The sequence below is a fragment of the Vulpes lagopus genome, chromosome 15 (genome assembly GCF_018345385.1).
Source record: "Vulpes lagopus strain Blue_001 chromosome 15, ASM1834538v1, whole genome shotgun sequence".
In the NCBI taxonomy this organism is placed as follows: domain Eukaryota; kingdom Metazoa; phylum Chordata; class Mammalia; order Carnivora; family Canidae; genus Vulpes; species Vulpes lagopus.
The window spans coordinates 20195004-20221768 of NC_054838.1; the positions used below are offsets into that span (position 1 = coordinate 20195004).

Below are 26765 nucleotides of genomic sequence, written 5' to 3' on the forward strand. Positions count from 1 at the left end.
AATATTAGTGAGGCACACCTTTCCCCTTCTTGATATTTCACTGGTTATGTAGGCCAGTATATTGTTAGAATACTACTGGCTTCTGTTCACCCTTCACCCTCTTTCCAGAGTAGGAGTGTCTCAATATGAGTAAGTAATATAAAGAAGAAAAATGATGGGCATGTAGAGCTCAGTCTCTTTTTCTCTTCTCGTTTCTGTAACATGCATCTCTGTGGTACGCAGCCATATGGTAACTCCAGGTTTTTTTTTTTTTAAGATTTAATTTATTTATTCATGAGAGACAGAGAGGCAGATACAGGTAGAAGGAGAAGCATGTTCCCTGCAGGGAGCCCAATCTGGGATTTTATCCCTGGACTGGGAATCACACCCGGAGCTGAAAGCAGACACTCAACTCCTGAGCCACCCAGGCATCCCAGTAACTCCAGTTGTAAATAAAGGTCCTATGTCTGCAGTGTCCTATGTCTCAGTAGTTTGGGAGAGTCCGTTTGATTAAAGAAATTGTTAGCATTCAAAATGCATGTTTAGACACAAAAATTCTCAAGAAAATATTAGCAACAGAATTCGGCAATGCATAAAAATGATTATATGTTTTAATTAGGTGTGTTTTATCTCTGAAATACAAGATTGAGTTAACATCTGAAAATCAATGTACTATGCCATATCAATGGAATATAAACCCAAACCACATGATCATCTCAGGATGTAGAAAAAGCACTTGACAAAATCTAATACTCCTTCAAGATAAAAAATATTTACAAGCTAGGAATAGAAGGGAATACCTTCAACCTCAACCTGTTAAAGGGCATCTATTAAAACTCCACAACTAACACACTGATGATGTAAGATTGAATGTTTTCCCTCTAAGATCAGGAATGAAATACAGATATCTGTTCCCACCACTTCTATTCAACATTATACTAAGGTTCTATCCAAGATAGAAGGAAAAAAACTGAAATAAAAGACATTTTGGGGACACTTGGATGGCTCAGTCGGTCAAGCATCTGCCTTTGGCTCAGGTCATGATCTCAGGGTCCTGGGATCAAGCCCAGTGTCAGGCTCCCTGCTCAGTGTTGAGCCTGCTTTTCTCTCTCCTCCATGCTCATGATCTCTCTTGTTATCTCTCTTTTTCTCAAATAAATAAATAAATAAAATCTTAAAAAAAAATTCTGATGCTGGGCAGAGTCAGGTGAAGATGGTGGTCACTAGGCCTCAGGTAACCATGGAGAAAGAGCTTCAGATCACCATTCTTTTCAATGCATAGAAGAAAGAAGTATTTACCATCAACAATGGCTATAAATCCATACAGAGAAGACTTCAGAGTAATTGGAAGACTCAGAGCTTAAAAGATGAAATCACATCTGAGAAGCTAATTGGAGTAAAACTGGGCCAAAGGAAAAATTTACTGCAGCTGAGTTTGAAGTCCTGAAGAAATACCTTCATGGTGGTGGTGATATCCTTATGATGCTAAGAGAGGGGGAGAATCCAGATTTGACACCAATATTAACTTTCTCCTAGAATAATATGGAATCATGGTTAATAATGATGCTGTGGTTAGAAATGTATATTATAAATATTTCCATCCTAAAGAAGTTCTAGTTTCCAATGGAGTCCTGAATAGGGAAATTTGCCGAGCTGCAGGGAACACTGTGCCTGGAATCACTGATGAGGAAAGCAATGAAAACAATGCTCAGGCTCTCACCTTTGTCTATCCTTTTGGTGCCACGTTGAGTGTCATGGAACCAGCAGTGGCTGTTCTGTCCACAGGCTCTATTTATCACTTAACAGACCCATTCTGGCTTTCTGTCACTCGAAGAACCAAGGTGGGAAGCTGGTAGTCCTTGGCTCATGTCACATGTTCAGTGACTAATATTAGGATAAAGAAGAAAGCAGCAAAATCACATGGATGTTGTTTTCCAGTGGCTCACAATGGGAGACATCCACCTAAACCAGATCGATGCTAAGGACCCAGAGATTTCTGACAACGTGATGCTGCCCAGCAGACACCCTGTCAGAGAAGCTTCAAGTGTGTCTCCTGGAGGGCAATGAGAACCCGAGAGACTTTACCATCCTCTTCAACCTGTTCATTTACCAACTGGATACCACTTCCCTCCCCAAGGTCATCAAGGCCCATGAACAGCTGAACGTGAAACATGAACCTTTCCAGCTTATCCAACCTCAGTTTGAGAGGCCACTGCCAGCCCTTCAGCCAGCGGTTTTCCTTCCCTGTTTCAGTTTCCTCCACTGGAGCTATTTGGCTTAGATGAGACATTTTCTTCTGAGAAGGCCCGCCTTGTTCAGATTACCAATAAATGTACTGAAGAAGACCTGGAATTCTATGTCAGAAAGTGTGGTGACATTCTTGGAGTAACTAATAAACTACCAAAGGACCAACAAGATGCCAAACATATTCTTTTGAGCATATCTTCTTCTAAGTGGTGAGTTCAAGAAATTGATCCAGGAACGTGACACTGATACAAGTGAACCAGCATTCCAGAACAATTTCTGAGTATCATGCCTCTTGAAGCATCTTCTGCCTCCTGATTCTCTTTGTAAACTATTTTTGAATTGTTTTTCAAATCCTTACAAAATTGTCTATACACTCTGTAACTCATGAGTTATAGGTCTGTGCATCTCCTGTAGTGACTACATTTCTAAAAAGATCCTTGTGTAAGATATGTTCCATTTTTAAAATTAAATCTGACTGAACCTGTACTTAAAAAAAAGACATTCTAATTGTAAAGGAAAGAGTAAGACTATCTCTATTTGAAGACAACATAATCTTTTTAAAAAAGATTTTATTTATTTATTCATGAGAGACACGCAGTGAGAGAGGCAGAGACATAGGCAGAGGAAGAAGCAGGCTCCCAACAAGGGACTTGATGTGGGACTGATGTGGGACTTGATCCCAAGACCCAGGGCTACAACCTGAGCCAAAAGCAGACATTCAACCACTGAGCCACCCAGGCACCCCAACAACATAATCTTGTATGTAGAAGATCCACTCAAAACTATTATAACTATTATAACTAATAAATGAGTTTAGCAGGGTTGCAGGATATAAAGTCATTTGTACAAAAATTATTTGTATTTTTTACACTATTAATGAACTATTCAAAACTGAAATAAAACAATTACATTGAAAACATAAATAATGAAATATCTAGGAGTAAATGTAATAAAAGGAATAAAAAGTGTGTACTCTGAAAACAACAAAACATTTTGAAGAAATTAAAGATGAACTAAATAAAGGTAATGATATCTTGTGTTCATGGATTAGAAGTATTAATATCATTGAGATGGCAATACTCCTCAAATAGATCCATAGATTCCATGAAATCCCTATCAAAATCCCAACTGCCTTTTTGGCAGAAATGGACATGTACTTGTCCATTCCAAAATTTACATGGAAATTCAAGGTACTAAGAACAGCTAAACAATCTTAAAAAAGAACAAAATTGGAGGACTCACACTTCAAATTTACTACACAGTTATAGTAATCAAAACAGGATGGTATTGATATAGGGATATGCATATAATTCAGTGGAATAGAATTGAGAATTCAGAAATAAACTTTCACACTTATGATTAACTAGTTTTCAACAAATTTATCAAATCAATTCAATAGAAGGAATAGTCTTTTCAACAGATGATACTCGGATAATTGGATATCCACATGCAAAAAGGTGCAGTTGGACCCTTTCCTCACACATCATATATAATATGTGAGAACTAAAACTATAAAACCCTTAGAAGATAATGTAGAAACAAATATTTATGACATTGGGTTAGGCAAAACCTATGAAACCAAAAGAACAATCAAACAAAGAAAATATATAAATTTAATGTTATCAAAATTAAAAATATCCATGCTTCAAAGGATACCAGCAAGGCGTTCAAAAGACAACCTTCAGAATAAGAAAATATACATGCAAATCATGCATCTGATCAGGAACTTGTATGTAGAATATTCAAGGAACTCTTACAACTCAATAACAAAAGGACAAACCAACCAACTAAAAATCCAGTTTAAAAATGGGAAAAAGATCTGAATGAACATTTCTCTAAACAAGTGATACATATGGTCAATAAGCATAACATCATTAACCATCAGGAAGTGCAAATCCAAACCACAAAGGAATACAACTTCACATCAACTAGAATGCCTATCATCAAAAAGGGTAGATAATAGCAAATGAGAAATGGACTTTTCTTTTTTTTTTTTTTTTTGAGAGAGAGAGAGAGGGAGCCTGCATATGAGTGAGGAGGGAGGAAGGGGTGAGGCAGAGTGAGAGGAAGAAAGAGAGTCTTAAGTTGGTCATGAAGCCTGACTCAGAGCTCGATCTCATGGCCCTGAGACCATGACCTGAGCCAAAATTAAGAATCAGATGCTTAACCAACTGAGCCACCCAGGAACCTCCAAAATTAACTCTTTATTGCAGAATGATCTTAGATTTTTAGAATTGTGTTAGTTGTGAAGATAGTGTAGAGTTCCCATATATTGCCACTCTCAGTTTCTCTTTTATTAATTATTTATCTGGTACAGTACATTTTTCACCTTTAATGACCAATATTTGATACAATATTAACTAGAGTACATACTTTATTCAATTTTTTTTTTTTTTTTTAGTTTTCACCTAATGTCTTTTTTCTGTTCTGGGATTCCACCAGGACATAATATCACATTTAGAAACATTTTGATTGATGGTTTTCTTATGATTAGATCAAGGTTATGTGTTTTTGTAGAAAAACCAGAGGGGTAAAATGATGCTATTCTCATCATATTATATCAAAGAGACTTATTATGAACATGATGTATCATATTGTATCAAACTTGATCAACTAACTGACATAGTGTTTGTTGGGTTTCTTCATTTGTAAACTTATTATTTCTCCCACTTCCCATACTGTGCTCTTTGGAGAGAAGAAGTAAGGAATTATGTTTCACCTATTTCAGAGTGATGTATGTACATAAATTATTTGGAAATTTTTTACATGGAAGATTTGTCTATTATTCTCCATTCATTTATTTATTGCATCATCCATTTATATCAGTGTGGACTTACGGTATTTATTTTGTACATTGGGTATTAACTGAATACTAGGATTCCTGATGTGTAAAGAACTTAGAAGTTACAAGAAGAAAAGTTAGGAAAAAGGAATATTAATAATTTTTCTTGTATCCATCAGGGAACTGATTATTGCCAGGCAAAATGCCACCCTAAAATTTGGTGAGATACAAAAACACTGGTTTTCCTATCTGGTTACTTAGAGAAGAAGCTGTTGGAGTGACAAACTGGTAGGAAGAGTTCAAAGGTAATTTTGAAATAATCAGGAGCTACAGTCTTAGAGAGGCCCCACACTTTATAGCCAGCAAACTCAGCAGATTCTCCTAGTAAAGATCCAAGAGGACTCTCGTGGCGGGGGAGGGGAAAAGTTAATATTGTGAAATAATCCCAGAGCATTTTCCATGATAAAGGTTTTGTCTCCAGGAGAAGAGACTTATTAGAGCCATACCCAATTTAGGGGAAGTGTATTCCTCTGACTCCAGGAAGTCAGTTAGTCCTGTGACCTCAGTTCTCTGATGGGTCCAAGAAAAGTGGTTAGTTTTCCATTTGTCCAGTTTTATCTCGATGTAAGAATGTGAGTGACAACTTCTGAGTTTCCTTTACAAGTTGCAGCAAAAGGAAGTCTCTGATTCTCACATAATTTCTACTGATTTCTTAGTTCTCCAAAATCTCTATACCCCTTTAAAGATGTTTGTCCATCATCTCTACTTGTTCTCACCAGGAATCTTTGAATTATCCTCTCAGCCATTAATAGAGATGAAATCCAACCTCTTGGAGGGCCAGATTAAAAGATATTCTAGTATCTTTCTTTTAGGGCTTATTTTTTTCTCCCTGAAATATCAAAGGATCTCAAGGACTGGTCCAAATATCACATGGAAAGAGTAAAAGGCTTTGACCTATCCATTAGTGCACTACTCTTTGTCAGTTGTCAGCACTTTTATTTTTGGTATATAGGATCACAATTAAAAACAGGTGAAAGCCCATGGTCCAATTCTGCCTTGACATTAGATATAAAACTCTATCTAACTTGCTCTGTTCAAAGGAAAGATGATTCAATTCCTTAAGGATTAATGTGAGAATTTTATCCTCACATTTGAGCTTCCAAATTTACTGGCATAAATTAGGTTTCACTTTGAAAAGTCTGCCATAATGCCATGTGATTGGGTCAGCATGAAACCCAATCATAACCACATATTATCTTGAGTCAGCATTGCACCCTTACTGATATATACTCTGGCATTGAAATAAATAAAAAAAAATTGACCAATTTTCCCCCTCTTTTTCCCCCCAAACATATATCATTTCTCTTATGGGAAAAGTTTCTCTTTAGGTACTTTTGGTGTCCTTTATACTTTCAATAAACCACTGGATATCATTGGGATTTTCTCAATTCAGTAGAGAAATTCAAGTAATGTTGAATGGTAACAAAAAGCAGTTGCAATATTCCTCTTTGGACTCTAATGAAAATAAACTCAAGAGTTGGTAAAGATTTTATAAACTAACAAAATACTGTCAAGTTCTTGACTTACATTTATATAACAGGATCTCCTAGGTTGACTCGAGAGGATTTAAAATGTGTTGTATCGGACAGGAAAATTGCTGTCAACTTTTAAATGGAATATTCTTTTATTAAAAGACAAGTGATTTAAAATTTTACTTGGATATCATTCTTTCTTATTGTCAATTTATGTTTTTAAAAGTTAGTAGCAAGGTTGAATAGAGAGAAAGGGGTTAAGAACAGGGTCTGCTTGGATTTTAATGCCACTGTCAACTTCTTTCCCATTGGACTTGGGCAAGTTTCTCAGTAACAATTGTGTCATCTAAATAACAATTGTTTCATAGGATTGTTATGCAATTATATGAATTAATATTTGTGAACTGTTTACAGTGCTTGGAACTTAGTATATGCTGTATAAAACAGGTGAATTAATTTGAATTGATGTTCTTAGCAATTGGGAGACATGGAATTTTAATCCAGGGCTGTTGTACTCCAAAGCCTGTGCTCTTTCTGTAATACCAGTTATAAAAACCAGCCATTTAAAGCTGGCTCACTTCCTGGACACATTGTCACCCAAACCTAGCACCCTCTGGAAGCCCACTCTCAGCTCCTGGGTTCGGAGGGCATAAACCATGGGGTTAAAGGCTGGGGGCATGATACTGTGCAGCACATTGAAGAGAGCAGGGATAAGGGGGACCTTTCTTCCTGCCAGCTGGGTGACAGACACCACAATAACAGCCGTGTAGAAAAAGAGAATGAGGATGAGATGGGAGCTGCAGGTACTCAGGGCCTTTGATGTTGCTTTAGCAGAGTTCAGCCTCAGCACTGAGCGAATAATCAAAGCATAGGAAGCAAAGACCAGACCCATGTCACCCCCAACCATAACCCATACCAAGGCCAACTGGTAAAATCTGTTAATAGTGATGTCATCACAGGCCAGAGAAGTGACCCCCAAATTAGAGCATAGACAGTGGTCAATTTCATTCCTGGAGCAATAGTGTCTCTGGGCAGCCAATACAGGCACTGGGAGGGTCAACAGGCCATTCCTGAGCACCATGGACAGTGTGACTTTGATCACAAAAGCCTCAGTGAGTATGGAGGGATACCGAAGGGGGTAGGAAATGGCTACATATCTATCGATAGCCATGCAGAGGAAGATGCCTGACTCCATGCCCATAAAAGAGTGGATGGCATAGATCTGAGCAAAGCACTCAGGGAGGCTGATGGCCTTGGCATCAAACCAGAGAATGGCCAGGATCTTGGGTATGATAGTGGTAGCCAGGCCAATGTCCACTATAGCCAAGACACCAAGGAACCAATACATGGGCTGGTGCAGGGAAGGCTCATGTTGGATGGTGATTAAGATGAGGATGTTAGCACAAAGAGCTAAGATGTAGAGCAGAGCCAGGGGCAGAGAGAGCCAGTGCTGCCACTCATGAATGCCTGGGAGCCCCAGGAGGATGAATTCAGGTACTTGTAACCTGGAGCTATTGGTTATACTCAGGGTGATATCCATATTATGGAATGTCTTCTTCTCAGCATCTGCCTATGGATTAAGAGAAGCAAGGACAGTCTATGGTTAGCTTAGGTGAATGTCAAAATTTGTGTACAGGTGTAAGATTCACCAATAGTAATTTAGTCCTTTGAAATATAATGTATCCTTTATCTCCTTGAGATTCTGGGGAAAGTTTACCTATGAATAAGAAAAGGTCCAATATAGATAATAAGATTAAAAATGTAATATAATAAAAGTAGAGATTCACTGATTTTATGTGCTGGAAATCCGGTATGGAAATTTGTTTTCTCACAGTTTTGTAGGCTAGAAGCCCAAAATCAAGGTGTTGGTAGCTCTGGTTTCTTCTAAGTCCCTTCTTGTTGACTTTTAGATAGCTGTCTTCTGGTGTCTTCATATCATCCACTCTTTGTGAATGCACATGTCCAAATTTACTCTTCTTAAGAACACTAGTCAATTGGATTAGGGCCTGTGGTCAAGATTCATTTTAACTCAATTACCTCTTTAAAGACGTTTTCTACAAAGCTGTTAATTATAATTTCAATGCATGAATTGAGGGATACAATTGAGCCAAAACAAGTAAGTAAAGTTGGAGAGTAGAGGTGATGTCTCCATTCCTGGGGATCTTCAGCAAGAGAATAAGTAGCTGCAATTAGAGCTCTGATCAGTCTTTCTAAGTGCCTTGCTGCTGGAAAATAGTTTTTGACATAAAGCACTTCATTTAATTTGCAACCATATATAAATGTTATTCATATGAGGAAATGGACTGAATGATTTGTCTAGATAAGGATCATGTATTGAAATCATTAATAAGTGTCAAAACTACAGTAAAATTTTAATGTTATGCATTTAAATCCAACATTCCTTCCATAAAATCTTAGTGGATACGTCAGTACACTATAGAATAGCATGTTTCCTCTTCTGATTATTAAAGTAATGTTAAAATACCTAGAGTTGTATTTTTAAATCACCAATTTTATTAACAAAAGAAGGAGGGACAAGTAGCAATAAACTTTTTTTTTTTTTCAAGATTTTATTTAAACTCAAATTAGTTCACATATAGTGTAGTATTAATTTCAGGAAAGAATTTAGTGACTTGTCAGTTGCATAGAACACTCAGTGCTCAGTATATCAAGTATCCTTCTTGATGCCTATCACCCAATCACCCTACACCCCTAGCCCCCTCCCTTCCAGCAAGCCTCAGTTTGTTTCCAAGAGTTAAGAATCTCTTATGGTTTGCTTTTCTCTCTGTTTTCATCTTATTTTCTTTTCCTTCCCTTCCCTATGTTCATCTGTTTTATTTCTTAAATTCCAAGTGACAATAAACTTTTAACAAGCTATATTTCTGTATGGTACAAGTTGGAAATACAGCATGCATTTTTTTGCACATAAGCATTTTTTTTCTTTGTTTAAGGCATTTCATGGCTTACCCTTGGCCCTTTCACACTTGGTCCTCTTCATTTTTACATTCTTGATTTCATTAATTCTTTAATCTTTGGAAACCTTTTCAAATAAGTGTACCAAAAAGTGTATTTAAGGGACGAATGTCAGCAAAATGGTGGACTAGGAACCTCTAGGTCCTTGTTCTACTACAGAACACCAAGCAACAGATTGACCAAAATAGCTTTGTGGAAGTTTTAGAAACTGAGAAACTAAGTCAAGATCTATAGGAAACGGGTAAGTGCCCAACCAAGGAAATGCTACACTCAAAATTGCAGAAATTTTCACAGCATTTTTTTCCCTCTTTCTTGCCTCACTCTCTCCTTTGTGCAAGGTGGTACACACAGGAGGAATCCACCCAAGTCTTAGTTCCTCTCTTGAGATGTAAAGTAAAAAGTGTAAGGGCTTCTGACTGGAAAATCCCACCCTTTTGAGGTTGTCTGTCATTCCTGCCTTTTTTTTTTTTTAATTAAGATTGTATTTATTTATTCAAGGGAGAGAGAGAGAGAGCAAGCACACAAGCAGGGGCAGTAGCAGAGGGAGCAGGAGAAGCAGGCTCTCCACTGAGCAGGGAACCCAATGCAGAGCTGGATCCCAGGACTCTGGAACGATGACCTGAGTGGAAGACATATGCTTAACCTACTGAGCCACCCAGGAGCCCACCTGGTTCTACTTTCTGATCATAGACCTTAGCCTTTATAAAAGTGAAGAGCTTGTGAGAGGGAGGTACTGGAAGTGAAGAATCGAATAAGGAAAGCCAGCCATGGAAGCCAAAGATAAGACACATACTAATCAAATTCAGAGATCAGGACAGAAATACTGGAATTTGGGACACACCCATCCCCTCACCTCTTGGAATGTAGATTATTGGTTGGTTTCCTTACCAATAGGATCTTTGAAAAGGTTCTCCCAGACAGGCACTGCTTTCTGTAGCTGCTTCAGCACTCCTGGCTTCAGCTGCCTGTATTCAGTCATTTGTTGTTCAGATCTGTAGCTTTGTTTGACATCTCTGGAGTGGAGTTTTAGAATAAATTAGGTGCTGGGGATGCTCTGGTTTTGTGTGCAGCTATATAAACCCTCACCACTCTATTCTAAGCATCCTCCTGGGTCTAATGCTTTTTTTTATTTTGAAATGGGAAAAGGGCTCCAGTGCCCTTAGGGGTTAGCTGAGTAATTTCAGGAAGTAGATCCATTCAACACTAATCTCAGAGCAGCTCACCAGATGGACAGCTTTCTATTCCAGACTCCCCAGAGCTTAACTCACTCTTCTCTGACGAATAATGCCCTTCAGATTAAAGGACATTTCTGAAGTATCCCCCCTTCAAATATATCTTTCCTTCATATTCCTTCTAGAGATTGCCCCATCTATTTTCCCCTTCACAAACTTTGTGATTAACCTCTTTATTTTGTTAACTCTTCATCATCTCCTTAATACTTATTTCGCAGTTTAATTTTTATTTCAACATTGCACAGAAATTACTCTTGCTAATGCTTGCTCTCAAATTGCCAAAAATAATGGATTTAGAATGTCATCTTACCTGAACCCTTTCTAGTATTTGTCTGTGTTGATTGGTTCCTTCTAGGAACCTCTCTTGTCTTTCATGATATGGTACTTTTAGTGTTAATTAAACTGAAATGAAAGAGTGATATTGAACATATAATCAGATCAGATGCTCCTTAATGAGAAAGGTATTTGTTGATAATTATGTCTAAAATGGCAGTCCCATTCTTTCCTTTATCCTTCTGCAAGGTGGTACACACAGGAGGAATCCACCCAACTTCCCTTTATCTCGAGAGCAACTATCACAACATGCCAAAGTATGGAGTTATTTCTTTGTCACTTTGATTTATAAAATTATTACCTTATTCTTTGGGTTGTTTTCTCACTTTTTTGATAATATTCTTTGAAGTACAAACAGTTTTTTAATTTTGATGAAGTCCAATTTGTCTGTTTTTCCCCTTTATCCTTTGCTTTTGGTATCATAGCTAGGAAGGTTTTGCCAAAACAAAGGTCATATTTACTTCTACATTTTTTTCTGAGAGGTTTGTAGTTTTAGTTTTCATATTTAGGTCTGTGACTCATCTTAAATTAATTTTTGTATGTGGTGCCAGGAAGCATCCAACTTCTTTCTTTATTTCCACATGGATGTTGAGTGCTTCTAGAATAATTTGTTGAAAAGACTATTCTATTATTGAATGATCTTTGCACCCTTGCTGAAAATTGGTGGACCATAAATGTACGAATTTACTTATGGACTCTTTTTTTCCCCAAAGATTTAATTAATTTATTTATCTAGAGAGAGAGCATGAGCAAGGAGGAAGGGGAGAAGAAGGAGAAGCAGACTTCCTACTGAGCAGGGAGCCTGACATCGAACTTGATCCCAGGACTCTTGGATCATGACCTGAATTGAAGGCAGACACTTAACTGACTGAGCCACCCAGGCACCCTATTTATGGACTCTTAATTCTCTTGCATTCAACTATTTGTCTATCTTTATGTCAATACTACGTTGTTTTGATTACTTTGCTTTGTAGTCAGTTTTGAAATTGGGACATGTGAGTCCTCCAACTTGATTTTTTCCAAGATTGTTTTGACTCAAGGTCCCTTGAAATTCCACATGAATTTTATGAACAGCTTGTCCATTTCTTCAAGAAAAAAAAAAAGCAATTAGTATTTTGCTAGGATTGTATTGTATCTGTGGATTAATTTGGGGAGTATTGCCATCTGAACCATATTGAGTCTTCTAATCATGAATACTGATATCTTTACATTCACTTAATTCTAATTTAATTTCATTTTTAAATTTATTTGCTGATTTATTTATTTAAATTCAATTTAGTTAACATATACTGTATTATTAATTTCAGCGGTAGAATTTAGTGATTCATCGGTTGCATATAATGCCCAGTGCCCATTATATCAAGTGTCCTCCTTAATGCCCCTCACCCAATTACCTCATCCCCCCCACCTATATCCCCTCCAGCAACCCTCAGTTTGTTTCTTATAGTTAAGCATCTCCTATGGTTTGCATCCTTCTCTGTTTTCATACTTTAATGTCTTTTAGAAATGTTTTGTAGTTTTAATTGTACAAGTCTTGTAACTTCTAGGTTAAATTCTTAAGTATTATATACTTTTTTAAAAAAGTATTTTATGTTTTTTGATGGTATTGTAAATGGACTTAATTCCATTTTTGAATTTTTCTTTGCTAATGCATACAAATACATTGATTTTTATGCTAATGTATCCTGCAAAATTTCTGAATTTATTAGTGCTAGTGTTGTGTGTGTGTGTGTGTGTATTCTTTAGGATTTTCTCTGTATAATATCATATCATCTGTGATTAGAGATAGTGCTGCTTCTTCCTTTTTTATTTGGATACTTTTTACTTTTATTTTTTCATTGCCTAATTGTCTTAGTCAGTCTAGCTAAAGGTTTGTCAATTTTGTTGATCGTTTCAAAGAGCTGAATCTTGGTTTGGTTGATTTTCATTATTCTTTTCTATTCTCTATTTCATTTATTGCCACTGTAATACTGTAATCTTCAGTTTTTCCATCTTTCTTCTTGCTTTGTGTTTAGTTTGCTGTTCTTTTCCTAGTTACTTAAGTGGAAAAGTTAGGTTTTTGATTTAAGAGACATGAAGAGAAATCTCACAGAGGAAGACATGGACATGGCCAACATGTGCATGAGAAAATGCTCTGCATCACTTGCCATCAGGGAAATACAAATCCAAACCACAATGAGATACCACCTCACACCAGTGAGAATGGGGAAATTAACAAGGCAGGAAACAACAAATGTTGGAGAGGATGCCGAGAAAAGGGAACCCTCTTACACTGTTGGTGGGAATGTGAACCGGTGCAGCCACTCTGGAAAACTGTGTGGAGGTTCCTCAAAGAGTTAAAAATAGACTTCCCCTACGACCCAGCAATTGCACTGTTGGGGATTTACCCCAAAGATTCAGATGCAATGAAACGCCGGGACACCTGCACCCCGATGTTTCTAGCAGCAATGTCCACAATAGCCAAACTGTGGAAGGAGCCTTGGTGTCCATTGAAAGATGAATGGATAAAGACCATGTGGTTTATGTATACAATGGAATATTACTCAGCAATTAGAAACGACAAATACCCACCATTTGCTTCAACGTGGATGGAACTGGAGGGTATTATGCTGAGTGAAATAAGTCAATTGGAGAAGGACAAACAGTGTATGTTCTCATTCATTTGGGGAATATAAAAAATAGTGAAAGGGAATATAAAGGAAGGTAAAAGAAATGTTGGGAAATACCAGGAAGGGAGATAGAACATAAAGACTCCTAACTCGGGGAAACGAACTAAGGGTGGTGGAAGGGGAGGAGGGCGGGGGGGTGGAGGGGAATGGGTGACGGGCACTGAGGCGGACACTTGACGGGATGAGCACTGGGTGTTTTTCTGTATGTTGGTAAATTGAACACCAATAAAAATTAATTTAAAAAAAGATCTATTTTATTTTTTTAATGTAGGTGTTGTAGGTATAAATTTTGAGCAATGCTTTTGCCATATCCCATAAGTTTTGGAACAGTGTATGTTAATTTTTATTCTTATCAAGTATTTTCCAATTTTTTTTTGATTTTCTCTTTGACTCAACTTTTAAAAACTGTGTGCTAATTATCACATTCTTTTAAATTTCCAGTTTTCCTTCTATTATTGAATTCTAATTTCATTCCATTATTATTAGAGAAGACACTTTGTATGATTTCAGTCTTTTTATATTTATTAACTCTTGTTTTGTGGCCTAATATATGGCCTATCCTGAAGAATGTTCCATGTGACCTTAAAAAGAATGTGCATTTTGCTCTTGTTGGGTTGAATGTTTTATGCATAATCTTTAAGTCGAGTTCGTTTATAATGTTCAAATTTTCTATTTCCTTATCTTATGTGTGATTGTTCCATCCATTGTTGAAAGTGGTTGTTGAAATCCTCAAGTATTATTGTTGAATTCTTTACTTTCCCCTTCAATTCTGTCAATTTTTCTTTTTATATTTTGAGGCTTTGTTATTTGGTGGGTATATATGCATTATTGTCACAGTTTCTTGATGGATTTTTACCTTTTGTCATTATATAATGTCTTTCTATATCCCATGTAGCAATTTTTTACTACTAAAGTCTAATCTAATATTAAGTATACTAATATATATCATGGCTTTCTTTTGGTCACTGTTTTCATGGATTATCTTTTTCTTTTCTTTCACTTTCAATGAATTTCTGTTTTGGTTTTAAAGTGAGTCTCTTTGTAGAGACTATATAGTTAGATCATGTTTTAGTTAACCTATTCTGCCAATTTCTGCCTTATAATTGGAGAGCTAACCTAGTTAAATTTAAAGTCATTATTGATAAGGGAGAACTTCTGCCATTTTACGAATGGTCTTCTACATGTCTTATATCTTTTGTATTCCTGAATTTCTCAATTCTATGTGTTATACAAATATTTTATAGTATACTATTTTGATTCCCTTCTTTTTTTCCCTCATATATGTATGAGGAAACAATATATACATTTTTTTTGGAGATTATAATTAACATCTTAATTTATAATAATTTTGTTTGAATTGATATCAATATAGTTTCAATAGTATTCAAAATACTTTACTTTTTATATAGTTCTATTCCCTTTATCTTGTTGTTGTTACAAATTACATTTTTATATGCCCACAACATAAATTTATAATTGTTGTTTTATAGTTGTACTTTAAATTATAAAAAGTTGTTTACTAGTAAATTTATAATTGTATTTTTAAAAGGCTAAAAACATTAATTTCACTGTAGTTAATGTGCAAAGTTATATTGATTTCAGTTATTCAATATAGTGATTCAACAATTCTGTACACTACTCAGTGCTCATAACAATAGGTGTACTCTTAATTTCCTTCACTTATTTTACCCATCCTCCCTTTCACTTTTCCTCTCCTAACGTCAGTTTGTTCTCATTGATAAGAGTCTGTTTTTTGGTTTCTTTTTCTTTGGTCATTTGTTTTGTTTCTTAAATTTCATATATGGGGACACTTTGGTGGCTCAGTCGGTCAACTATCATACACTTGGTTTTGGCTTAGCTCATGATCTCAGGGTCATGGGATTTAGCCTCATGCCAGGCTCTATGATCAGCAGGCAGTCTGACTCTCTCTCTCTCTCTCCCTCTGTCCCTACCCCCATGACTCTATCTTTCAAGTAAACAAACAAACAAACAAACAAACAAATCTTTAAAAAGAATTCCACATAGGAGTGAAATCATACGGTGTTTGTCTTTCTCTGACTGGATTATTTCACTTAGCATTGTAGTCTCTTGATCCATCTCTATTGTTGCAAATGGCAAGACTTCATTCTTTATATTATAAAGGGTGAGTAGAATTCTATTGTATGGATATATACCACATGTTTATCCATTTATTTATCCATGAGCACTTGACTGTGTTCATAATTTGGCTATTGTAAATAATACTAGAATAAACATTGGGGCACATATATTTTTTTGAACTAGAATTTTCATATTCTTTGGGCTAATACCCAGCAGTGGAATTACTGGATCACATGGTAATTCTGTTTTTAAGTTTTTTAGAAATATTCATACTGTTTTTCACAGCTGCTGTACCAGTTCGCACTCCCACCAACAGTGAATGAGTGTTCTTTTTTCTCCACATCTTCACCAACACTTATTTCTTGAGTTTTTGATTTTAGTCATTCTGATAGGTATGAGGTGATATCTCATTGTGGTTTGATTTGCATTTCTTTGATGATTAGTGATTAGATGATTAATTATATTTTATGTCTACACATGTTGTAAACTTTACTTATGTACATTCAACTTTCTTTCGGAAAAGGAAACTTTTATTCAGCCGAAACATCCACTGTTAGCATTAACCACTTTCCCTAAATGATAAATTTCTCCAAATATTAAATAATACCATATATCAGCATTGTTAAAATTTATTCAAATTCTCTTATTACTGCTACTCAACTGGAGAATGTTCTCCTTTTTTTCTTTTGTATATTTTTTATTGGAGTTCAATTTGCCAACATATAGCATAACACCCAGTACTCATCGTGCTAAGTGCCCCCCTCAGTGCCCATCACCAAGTCACCCCAACCCACCCACCCGCTTCCCTTTCCACCAACCCTTGTTCATTTCCCAGAGTTAGGTGTCTCTCATATTCTGTCACCCCCTCTGATATTTATCACTCATTTTCTCTCCTTTCCCCTTTATTCCCTTTCACTATTTTTTTATATTCCCCCAATGAATGAGACCACACAATGTTTGTCCTTCTCCGATTGACTTACTTCACTCAGCATAATATCCTCCAGTTCCATCCACGTCTAAGCAAATCGTGGGTATTTGTCTTTTCTAATGGCTGAGTAATATTCCATTGTATACATAAACCACATCTTCTTTATCCATTCATCTTTTGGTGGACACTGAGACTCCTTCCACAGTTTGGCTATTGTGGACATTGCTGCTATAAACATTGGGGTGCGGGTGTCCTGCTGTTTCACTGCATCTGTATCTTTGGGGTAAATCCCCAGCAGTGCAATGGTTGGGGCTTAGAGCAGTTCTATTTTTAACTCTTTGAGGAACCTCCACACAGTTTTCCAGAGTGGCTGCACCAATTCCCATTCCCACCAGCAGTGCAGGAGGGTTCCCCTTTCTCCACATCCTCTCCAACATTTGTTGATTCCCATCTTGTTAATGTTCACCATTCTCACTGGTGTGAGGTGGCATCTCATTGTGGTTTTGATTTGTATTTCCCTGATGGCAAGTGATGTGGAGCATTTCCTCATGTGCTTGTTGGCCATGTCTATGTCTTCCTCTATCAGATTTCTGTTCACGTCTTTTGCCCATTTCATGATTGGATTGTTTGTTTCTTTGCTAAGTTCTTATAGATCTTGGATACTAGGTCTTTATCTGATACGTCATTTGCAAATATCTTCTCCCATTCTGTAGGTTGTCTTTTTTTGTTGACTGCTTCTTTTGCTGTGCAGAAGCTTTTTATCTTGATGAAGTCCCCATAGTTCTTTTTAGCTTTTCTTTTCCTTGCCTTCATAGGAGTATCTTGCAAGAGGTTGCTGTGGCCAAGTTCCAACACCCTGTGTTCTTCTCTAGGATTTTGATGGATTCTTGTCTCAAATTTAGATCTTTCATCCATTTTGAGTTTATCTTTGTGTATGGTGTAAGAGAGTGGTCTAGTTTCATTCTTCTGCATGTGGCTGTCCAATTTTCCCAGCACCATTTATTGAAGAGACTGTCCTTTTTCCAGTGGATAGTCTTTCCTGCTTTGTTGAATATTAGTTGACCATAGAGTTGAGGGGCCATTTCTGGATTCTCTATTCTGTTCCATTGATCTATGTGTCTGTTTTTGTGCCAGAACCACACTGTCTTGACCACAGCTTTGTAGTACAACGTGAAATCTGGCATTGTGATGCCCCCAGCTATGGTTTTCTTTTTTAATATTCCCCTAGCTATTCGGGGTCTTTTCTGATTCCATACAGACCTTAAGATGATTTGTTCCAATTCTCTGAAGACACTCCATGGTATTTTGATAGGGAGTGTACTGAATGTGTAAATTGCCCTAGGTAACACGGACATTTGCATAATATTAATTTTTCCAATCCATGAGCATGGAATATTTTTCCATCTCTTTGTCTCTTCCTCAATTTTTTTCAGAAGTGCTCTGTAGTTTTTAGGGTATAGATCCTTTACCTCTTTAGTTAGGTTTATTCCTAGGTATCTTATGCTTTTGGGTGCAATTGTAAATGGGATTGACTCCTTAATTTCTCTTTCTTCAGTCTCATTGTTAGTGTATAAAATGCCACTGACTTCTGGGCATAGATTTTGTATCATGCCACACTGCTGAATTGCTGTATGAGTTCTAGCAATCTTGGGGTGGAGTCTTTTGGGTTTTCTATGTATAGTACCATGTCATCTGCAAAGAGGGAGAGTTCAGCTTCTTTGCCAATTTGAATGCCTTAAATGTCTTTTTGTTGTCTGACTGCTGAGGCTAGGACTTCTAGTACTATGTTGAATGGCAGTGGTGACAGTAGACATCCCTATAATGTTCCTGAACTTAGGGGATAGTCTCCCAGTGTTCCCCATTGAGAATGATATTTGATATGGGCTTTTCATAGATGTACTGTAAGATCCTGAGGAATGTTCCCTCTATCCCTACACTCTGAAGAGTTTTTATCAGGAATGGATGCTGTATTTTGTCAAATGCTTTGTCTGCATCTATTGAGAAGATCATATGGTTCCTGTTTTTTTCTCTTGTTGATATGATTTAAAAACATTGATTGCTTTAGGAGTGTTGAACCAGCCTTGCATCTGGGGATAAATCCCACTTGGTCATGATGAATAATCTTCTTAATGTACTGTTGGATACTATTAGCTAGTATCTTGGTCAGAATTTTAGCATCTGTGTTCATCAGGGATATTGGTCTATAATTCTCCTTTTTTGTTCGGACTTTGTCTGGTTTTGGAATTAAGGTGATGCAGGCATCATAGAACAAGTTTGGTAATATTCCACCCCTTTCTATATTTCGGAACAGCTTTAGTAGAATAGGTATGGTTTCTTCTTTAAACATGTGATACAATTCTCCTGGGAAGCCATCTGGCCCTGGACTTTTGTGTCTTGGGAGGTATTTGATGACTGCCTCAATTTCCTCTCCAATTATTGGCCTGGTCAGGTTTTCTATTGCTTCCTGTTCCAGTTTTGGTAGTTTGTGGTTTTCCAGAAATGCGTCCATTTCTTCTAGATTGCCTAATTTATTGGCATATAGCTGCTCATAATAAGTTTTAAAAATCGTTTGTATTTCCTTGGTATTGGTGGTGATCTCTCCTTTTTCATTCATAATTTTATTAATTTGAGTCTTTTCTCTTTTGTTTTTAATAAGGGTGGCTAATGGTTTATCTATCTTATTTATTCTTTCAAAGAACAAACTTCTGATTTTGTTCACCTGTTCTACAGTTCTTCTGGTCTCTATTACAATGAGTTCTGCTTGAAACTTTATTAACTCTCTTCTTCTGCTGGGTGTAGGTTCTATTTGCTGTTCTTTCTCCAGCTCCTTTAGGTGCAAGGTTAGCTTGTGTATTTGAGTTTTTCCAATTTTTTGAGGGACACTTGTATTGTGATGTATTTCTCCCTCAGGACTGCTTTTGCTGTATCCCAAAGATTTTGAATGGTTGTATCTTCATTTTCATTAGTTTCCATGAATCTTTGTATTTCTTCTCTAATTTCCTGGTTGAGTGTTTCATCTTTTAGCAAGATGCTAAATTTGAATTTCTTCCAAATGTCTTCTTGTGATTGAGTTCAAGTTTCAAAGCAATAAGGTCTGAAAATATGCAGGGGACAATCCCAATATTTTGGTATTGGTTGAGACCTGTTTTGTGACCCAGTATGTGGTCTATTCTGGAGAAAGTTCCATGTGCACTTGACAAGAATGTGTATTCAGTAGCTTTTGGGTGTAAAATTCTGTAAATATCTGTGAAATCTGTTTGGTCCAGTATATTATTTAAGCTCTTGTTTCTTTGGAGCTGTTGTGCTTAGAAGAGATGTCATTTGCAGAAAGCATCGTGTTGAAGTCTCCCAGTATTAGTGTATTGTTATCTAAGTATGTCTTTACTTTTGTTATTAATTCATTCATATACTTGGCAGTTCCCACATTAGGGGTATAAATATTCATGATTGTTAGGTCCTCTTGTTGAATAAATCCTTTAAGTATGATACAGTGTCCCTCTTCACCTCTTACTACAGTCTTTGGGATAAACTTTAGTTTATCTGATATAAGGATGGCTACCTACGCTTTTCTTTGAGGACCATTTGAATGGTACATGGTTCTCCAACCTTTTATTTTCAGGCTGTAGGTGTCCTTATGTCTAAAATGAGTCTCTTGTAGACAGCAAATAGATGGGTCTTGCCTTTTATCCAGTCTGATACGCTGCATTTTTGATGGGATAATTTAGCCCATTCACATTCAGAGTTACTATTGAAAGGTATGGATTTAGTGTCATCATAATACCTACTCGGTCCCTGTTTTTGTGAATTATTTCTTTGGGCTTCCTCTTTCTTTTATAGGGTCCCCCTTAATATTTCTTCCAGAGCTGGTTTGGTGGTCACATAGTATTTCAGTTTCTGCCTAACTTGGAAACTCTTTATCTCTTCTATTCTGAATGAGAGCCTTTGTGCATAGAGTATTCTTGGCTGCGTGTTCTTCTCATTTAGAACCCTGAATATATCCTGCCAGCCCTTTCTGGCCTGCTTTGTCACTGTGGAGAGGGCTGCTGTTAATCTAATATTTCTCTCCATATAATTTAGGGATCTCTTGTCTCCTGATTCTTTAAGGATTTTCTCTTTATCTTTGGAATTTGCAAGTTACTATTAAATGTCGAGGTGTTGAATGTTTTTATTGATTTTAGGGGGGGATTTTTCTATCTCCTGGATCTGAATGCCTGTTTCCCTCCCTAAATTAGGGATGTTGTCAGCTATGATTTGTTCAAATACCCTTTCTTTTCCCCTGTCCCTTTCGGCACCCTCTGGGACCTGAATTAGACATAGATTTTTCTTTCTGAGGCTTTTATTTCTCTTTACTTTTCCTCATGATTGTTTTTCTCTTTTTTCTTCTGCTTCCTTCCTTGCCATCAACTTGTCTTCTATGTCACTCACTCGTTCTTCTATGTCATTAACCCTCATCGTTAGGGCCTCCAGTTTGGATTGCATCTCATTTAATTGATTTTTAATTTCGGCCTGATTAGATCTAACTTCTGCAGTCATGAAGTCTCTTGAAACCTTTATGCTTTATTCAGAACCACAAGCAGCTTTATAATTATGCTTCTGAATTGCCTTTTTGACATCAAATTGTAATCCAAATTCTGTAACTCTGTGGCAGAGAGTACTGTTTCTGATTCTTTCTTTTGTTCTGAGTTCTTCTTTCTAGTCATTTTGTTCCATGTGGAGTGGCTAAAAAAGAAATATACTGGAAAAAGGAAGAAAAAGAAAAAAAAAAGAAAAAACAGAAAACAAACAAAAGAAAACAAGGAGGGGTATCCTCTGGTTCTGTATACTGTAAATCCTATGACTTGTGCTGGAGCTTTCTAGTGCTGCTTGGCCAAGAACTTGCTCTACCCCTGTCCTCCCAGCTGGTCATCTGGGGGAGGATCCTGCTGTGCTGATTCTTAGGTGTGTGTACCTGAGGGAGTTGCCCTACCTCCTGCCAAGTACATGGCTTAGTGGGAGCTGTTTATCTTGTGAGGCCCCTGTTCCCTGGTGGCCCCTCTCTGTCCCTGGCACTGGGTGACACCAGGAGGGAGAACAACACTAGCAGCGGCCAGCTCTCCAGCCCTGGAGTCAGCACCTAAGGTAACTACCACGGTCTCTGAGTCTGGAGGGGCCTGGATGCTGGGGGAGGTGGAGGGTGGGCGCTGATCTGCACAGCTCAGGGTGCCCAGTGGCAGGAGCGTCCTCACTGTCCTGTGCTCTCCCCGCCTCTGCCTGTCCCAGGGGAGCACTGGATCCTGGGCTGTGTCCCCCAGGCCCTGGGTCCGGGGACCTGAGCTGCTCCCGAGGCCTGGCAGGGCTCGTGCACCAGCCCTTTACCGAGATCATCCTGCAGTGTGTGGTGCGCTGTCCCTTGGGGCGCACTTCCTCTGTTAGTGACCCCCGGAATCTGGAGGCTCCACTGCCCCTCCTGCGGTTCTGTCCAAGTTCCCCGTGAGTGCCTTTCCACCTGGGATGAATGCAGCATGGATTTTTAAAGTTCCTGCCTCTCCGGGACAGGGCTTTCCTGTCCTGGAGGCTCTCGCTGTCTGGCCTTAGCCTGGCTCCTCGTGGGGGCCCCTCCCCCACTGGATTAAAAAAACTTTTTAAAAATTTTATTTATTTATTTTATTTTATTTTTTTAAATTTTTTTCCTGACTTTCTACCTTCTTAGAAGCACAAACCCTTCTCTCTGTAGCATTTTAGCTGTTCTCTCTTTAAATCTCAGGTCGAATTCATAGGTTTTCAGAATGATTTGAAAGTTATCTAGGTAAGTTGGTGGGGACAGGTGACTTGGGAATCCTACTTCTCCACCATCTTGCCCCGCCTCTGAATGTCTCTTTCTTATAAAGAGATTCAAATGACAAAAAAAGTGTTAATCTGTTGAAAGAGATTCAGGTGAGTATAATGAATTTCTTAGCCTAATTCACTTAATTTTATTATGGTATTTTGTGATGTCTATAGTCAAATATTGTCATGGAAAAATATAGGTGCATGTTTACTAACCAAAGCAGAGGGCTTTTAAAACAATTTTTGGTATGTAATTTCAATTTCTTGACAATAAGAAGTTAGTTTAAGCTTATTTAAAAAGCAGTAATGAAATGCCCTTTTTGCAGGCCACCATACATTTACTGGAAGTTTTTTTTGTTCCAATGATGGCTATAACATGTATTTGGGAACTTTGTCAGCATCCAACTATTGTCCAGATCACTTTCAATTTTATTTTTTTGTCAAAACTCATGATCCTCTCCAAAACAGTTCTCTCCTCTTTCAAGTCTAAGAGATGAGCACATTTCTAATCATCTGTGATCATCCATCATGGTGTGATACCTGCCCACTTGTCCAATGTTTTCACGTTTCCTATTGCAGCCAGAAGCTGGATGTTGAGAAACTGTTGTAGCAGAAATTCTGAAGTCGGCTGGAAGGCCTTGATTTACTGTTTTGGAGTTAGCTTCCACCATGGCTTTCAGCTGATCTTCATTTAAAACAGATTTGGGTCTTCCTACAGGGTCATTTTTCAGACTCAGCTCTCCGGAACAAAAATTTCATGCCACCACTCTATAGACCTTCAGAGGTCTTCTCAAAAGATAGACTTGATGTTTCTACTTACTATAGATGCATTGTATCCTTGTTTAAGATCATATAAAAAAAGGTATTCAGAAATCTTTCAAAGATACGATAATGTTCACATCAGTAAAAGGTGATGATTTATCTTAGATGTTTATTTTTAGGAGTTTCCTATTAATAAGTACATAACCACAGAGACAAGATTTACATGCAACAGGAACCTGTTAGTTGTAATCGAGTCATGATTTGGTGTCCATCTTCATTTTCCTGGCTCAAGTTGCACACTTGCTTCTTTCTGGCAGGAGCAGTGGTGGTGGCAGCAGTGGCTCAGGCTCCTCCCTTTGTATTTCAGTGACCTGGCCTCTGCCCACGCCATGCCTCTTGGCCAGACCAAGGCTATTCTTTGTTTCTTTATATGGATTTGAGTTACTGTTTAGAGTCCTTTTATGTCATCCTAAAGGACTCACACCTTTTGCATTTTTTGGTAGGGTAGCTCTACTAGTTATGAATTCTGTTTTTATTTTTTTGGGAATTGTCAGGGAATATTTTAACTCTCCTTTATTTTGAAGGATAATTTTACCAGATACAGAAATATTGGTTGAGATTTTTTTCTTTTAGCACTTTTAATTTGCCATCCTACTGACTTCTAGTCTCCATGTTTTTTTTTTTAAGATTTTATTTATTTATTTGAGAGAGAGAGAAAAAGAGAGAGGACACAAGTAGGGGAAGGGGCAGAAGGAGGGAGAGAGAGAATTTCAAGCAGACTCCACCCTGAGCATAGAGCCTGATACATGGCTTGATCCCACAACCCTGAGATTGTGACCTGAGCTGAAACCAAGAGTCAGATGCCCAACTGACTGAGCCACCCAGGTGCCCCTAGTCTCCATGGTTTCTGACAAGAAATCAGCTGATAGTCTTATTGAGGCTCTCTTAAGACCTTTCTCTTGCTACCATCATGATTCTTTTTCTTCGTCTTTCTAAAGTTTGATTATAATACGTCTCATTGTATATCTCATTGAATTTACACTAAAATAATTTATTGAGCTCTGAATGGATAGATTCAAATCTTTCACCAAATTTAGGAAGCTTTTTGTAACTATTTCTTCAAATATTCTTTTTTCTTTTTTCTCCTTCTGCCATTCTCATTATGTGTGTATTGATGTGATTTATTAGTGTCCTACAGGTCTTTTAGGTTCTGTCCATTTTTCTTCATTCTATTTTTTCTGCTTCTCATTTTGGTTAATCCCAATGGATTCTTCAGTTTAATAAATTCTTTATTCTTCCTGCTTAAATCTGCTATTGCATCCATCTAGTGAGATTTAATTGAGTTATTGTGCTTTTCAAGTCCAGAATTTTTATATGGTCTCTTTATATAATTTATTTCCTGTTAGTGACATTCTTGATTTGGTGAGATATTGTTATATTGGTTTGCTCTAGTTTTTTATTCATGGTTTTCTTCTGCTCATTAAAAATGTTTAAGACAGTTTCTATTAATTCCTTTTCTTATGCCTGTGTATAAGACATATTTCTTAGTTCTTTGCATACCTCATAATTTTTGGTTAAAAGTGAACATTTTGAATATTATAATGTAGCAACTGTGGAATTCAAATTCTCCCCCTCTGGAATTTGTGGGACCCTGGGATGAAAGGAGTCCTTTAGGATGAAATGAAAGGACACTAAACAGTGACTCCTTGTGGTGGTGCTCTTGCTTTTTAGTGATTCCACACAAATTTTGTAAAGGCTGTTGTTTTTGTTTTTGTTTTTGTTTTTGTTTTTGTTTTTGTTTTTGTAGTTACTAAAGTCTCTATGGACTAGCTTAGTGGTCAGCTAGATTCAACAGAAATTTCTTTAATTGCCTAGAATGAAAAACTTCCATTCTTTGCAGGTGGGCTCTGTGTGTGTTAAAGCATGCCTTCAACAGTCAGCTAGGCACTTTGCAATGCTACCTTAGTATTGATTTTCTGCTTGCACAGAGACCAAAGGTCAGCAGAGATAAGAGTTAAGGGCCTTCTCAGGTCTTTTCTGAGCATGCATTAAGTCCTGGACATGTATGAGGCTTTCTAGATTCCCAGGAATACAGGAGAACTTTTCAAAGTAAGCCCCTATTCCAGTGAGACCTCTCACTCCCTAGCCTTCCTCCAACATTTTTGGTGTATCTATTCCTTCCCTAACTATCATTCCTTCTCTCAGGTGGCAGAGGCTAATCCATTTGTCTTTAAATGTTTTGACAAATATTCATAAGTAGCTACCACCTTATCCTGGGAAAGTTCTGAGTTATGTAAAATAAAAGCAACCTCCGTGCACCTATCCTCAGGAAACCACAAGATAGGTCAAAGCAAACAACTATAATTCTTTGAGAACAAGGTCTGCTCTGCTTCTCTCAGTTCCGTGGATCTACATGGGTAACATGGGCTACCATTTTCAAGAGCACTGCTGAACTAAAGAGGGAGGGATGAAGCCAGGGTGAGTTAAAATGTCACAGAGCTCTCCTACTTAGATTCAACCACCTTTTCCTTGACTAAGTGTTCACCTGTTTGCTGCAAATCTTTGACTAGTTTCCAAGGTTCTGATAAAGCTGATTCTAGTAGTTTGGGATAGATTATTTGCTGTTTTTGTGGGGGAACAAGCTCTGTAGTCCCTTAGTCTACTATTTCACTGAAGTCACCGGAAAGGGTTTTGGTTCCTAGTTGTTATATGATTGTCTGGCAGACTTTGCTGAAGTGTGCACAGCTTCTTGAGTGCCCAGGCCTTGCAGTGCACTCATCTTCCCAAGTACCCAGCTTCTGTAGTGCTTGGCAGCCAGCAGTGCCCGGTGGCCAGGTGCTTCATGCACCATCTCCCTGGAGTGGGTTTATGGCAGAGCATCTGGCAAGGTACTTTCTTGTGAACAACTGTCCTCAGCGTCCTAGAATGTGGATTTCCAGCAATTTCAACTCCACTGACATACCATTACAACAACTTCTTTTCTATTCAGTGTACTACCTTGTTCCCTCTCTGACAGGAAATGATTTTCAGCTCAGGATGGGTCTTCCTGGGCAATCTGTCTTATCTCTAGTGGTAAGGGCTGCTCTTTTCATCTGCTATTGATATATTCTTTGGAGTACTCTCTATTTACTAGCCAATCCCTTGATAATCCAATTCCTTGTTATAGTTGAAAATTATTTATATTTAACTTTCCATATTTAAATTATCATGTGGCAGGCAGCCCCAGTGGCATAGCAGTTTAGTGCCACCTGCAGCCTGGGGCGTGATCCTGGAGACCTGGGATCGAGTCCCACGTTGGGCTCCTTGTATGGAGCCGCTTCTCCCTCTGCCTGTGTCTCTGCCTCTCTCTCTCTCTCTCTCTGTGGCTCTATGAATAAATAAATAAAATCTTAAACAAACAAACAGACAAACAAATAAATAATC

General features: G+C 37.6%; 1 protein-coding gene and 1 pseudogene across 1 annotated transcript; one reads left to right on the top strand and one right to left on the bottom strand.

Moving 5' to 3' along the window:
- The first annotated feature begins 1219 nt into the window (after window positions 1-1219).
- On the top strand, window positions 1220-2506 carry LOC121475952 (annotated as a pseudogene).
- Window positions 2507-7114: 4608 nt separating this feature from the next.
- On the bottom strand, window positions 7115-8080 carry LOC121476672 (olfactory receptor 688-like). Its single transcript, XM_041730810.1, has one exon. The coding sequence runs from the start codon at window positions 8078-8080 to the stop codon at window positions 7115-7117; it is 966 nt and encodes a 321-aa protein (XP_041586744.1).
- Window positions 8081-26765: the final 18685 nt, after the last annotated feature.

Excerpts from the sequence above, each read along its gene's own strand:
- LOC121476672 (XM_041730810.1), bottom strand. The coding sequence starts at position 8,080 with ATGGATATCACCCTGAGTATAACCAATAGCTCCAGGTTACAAGTACCT.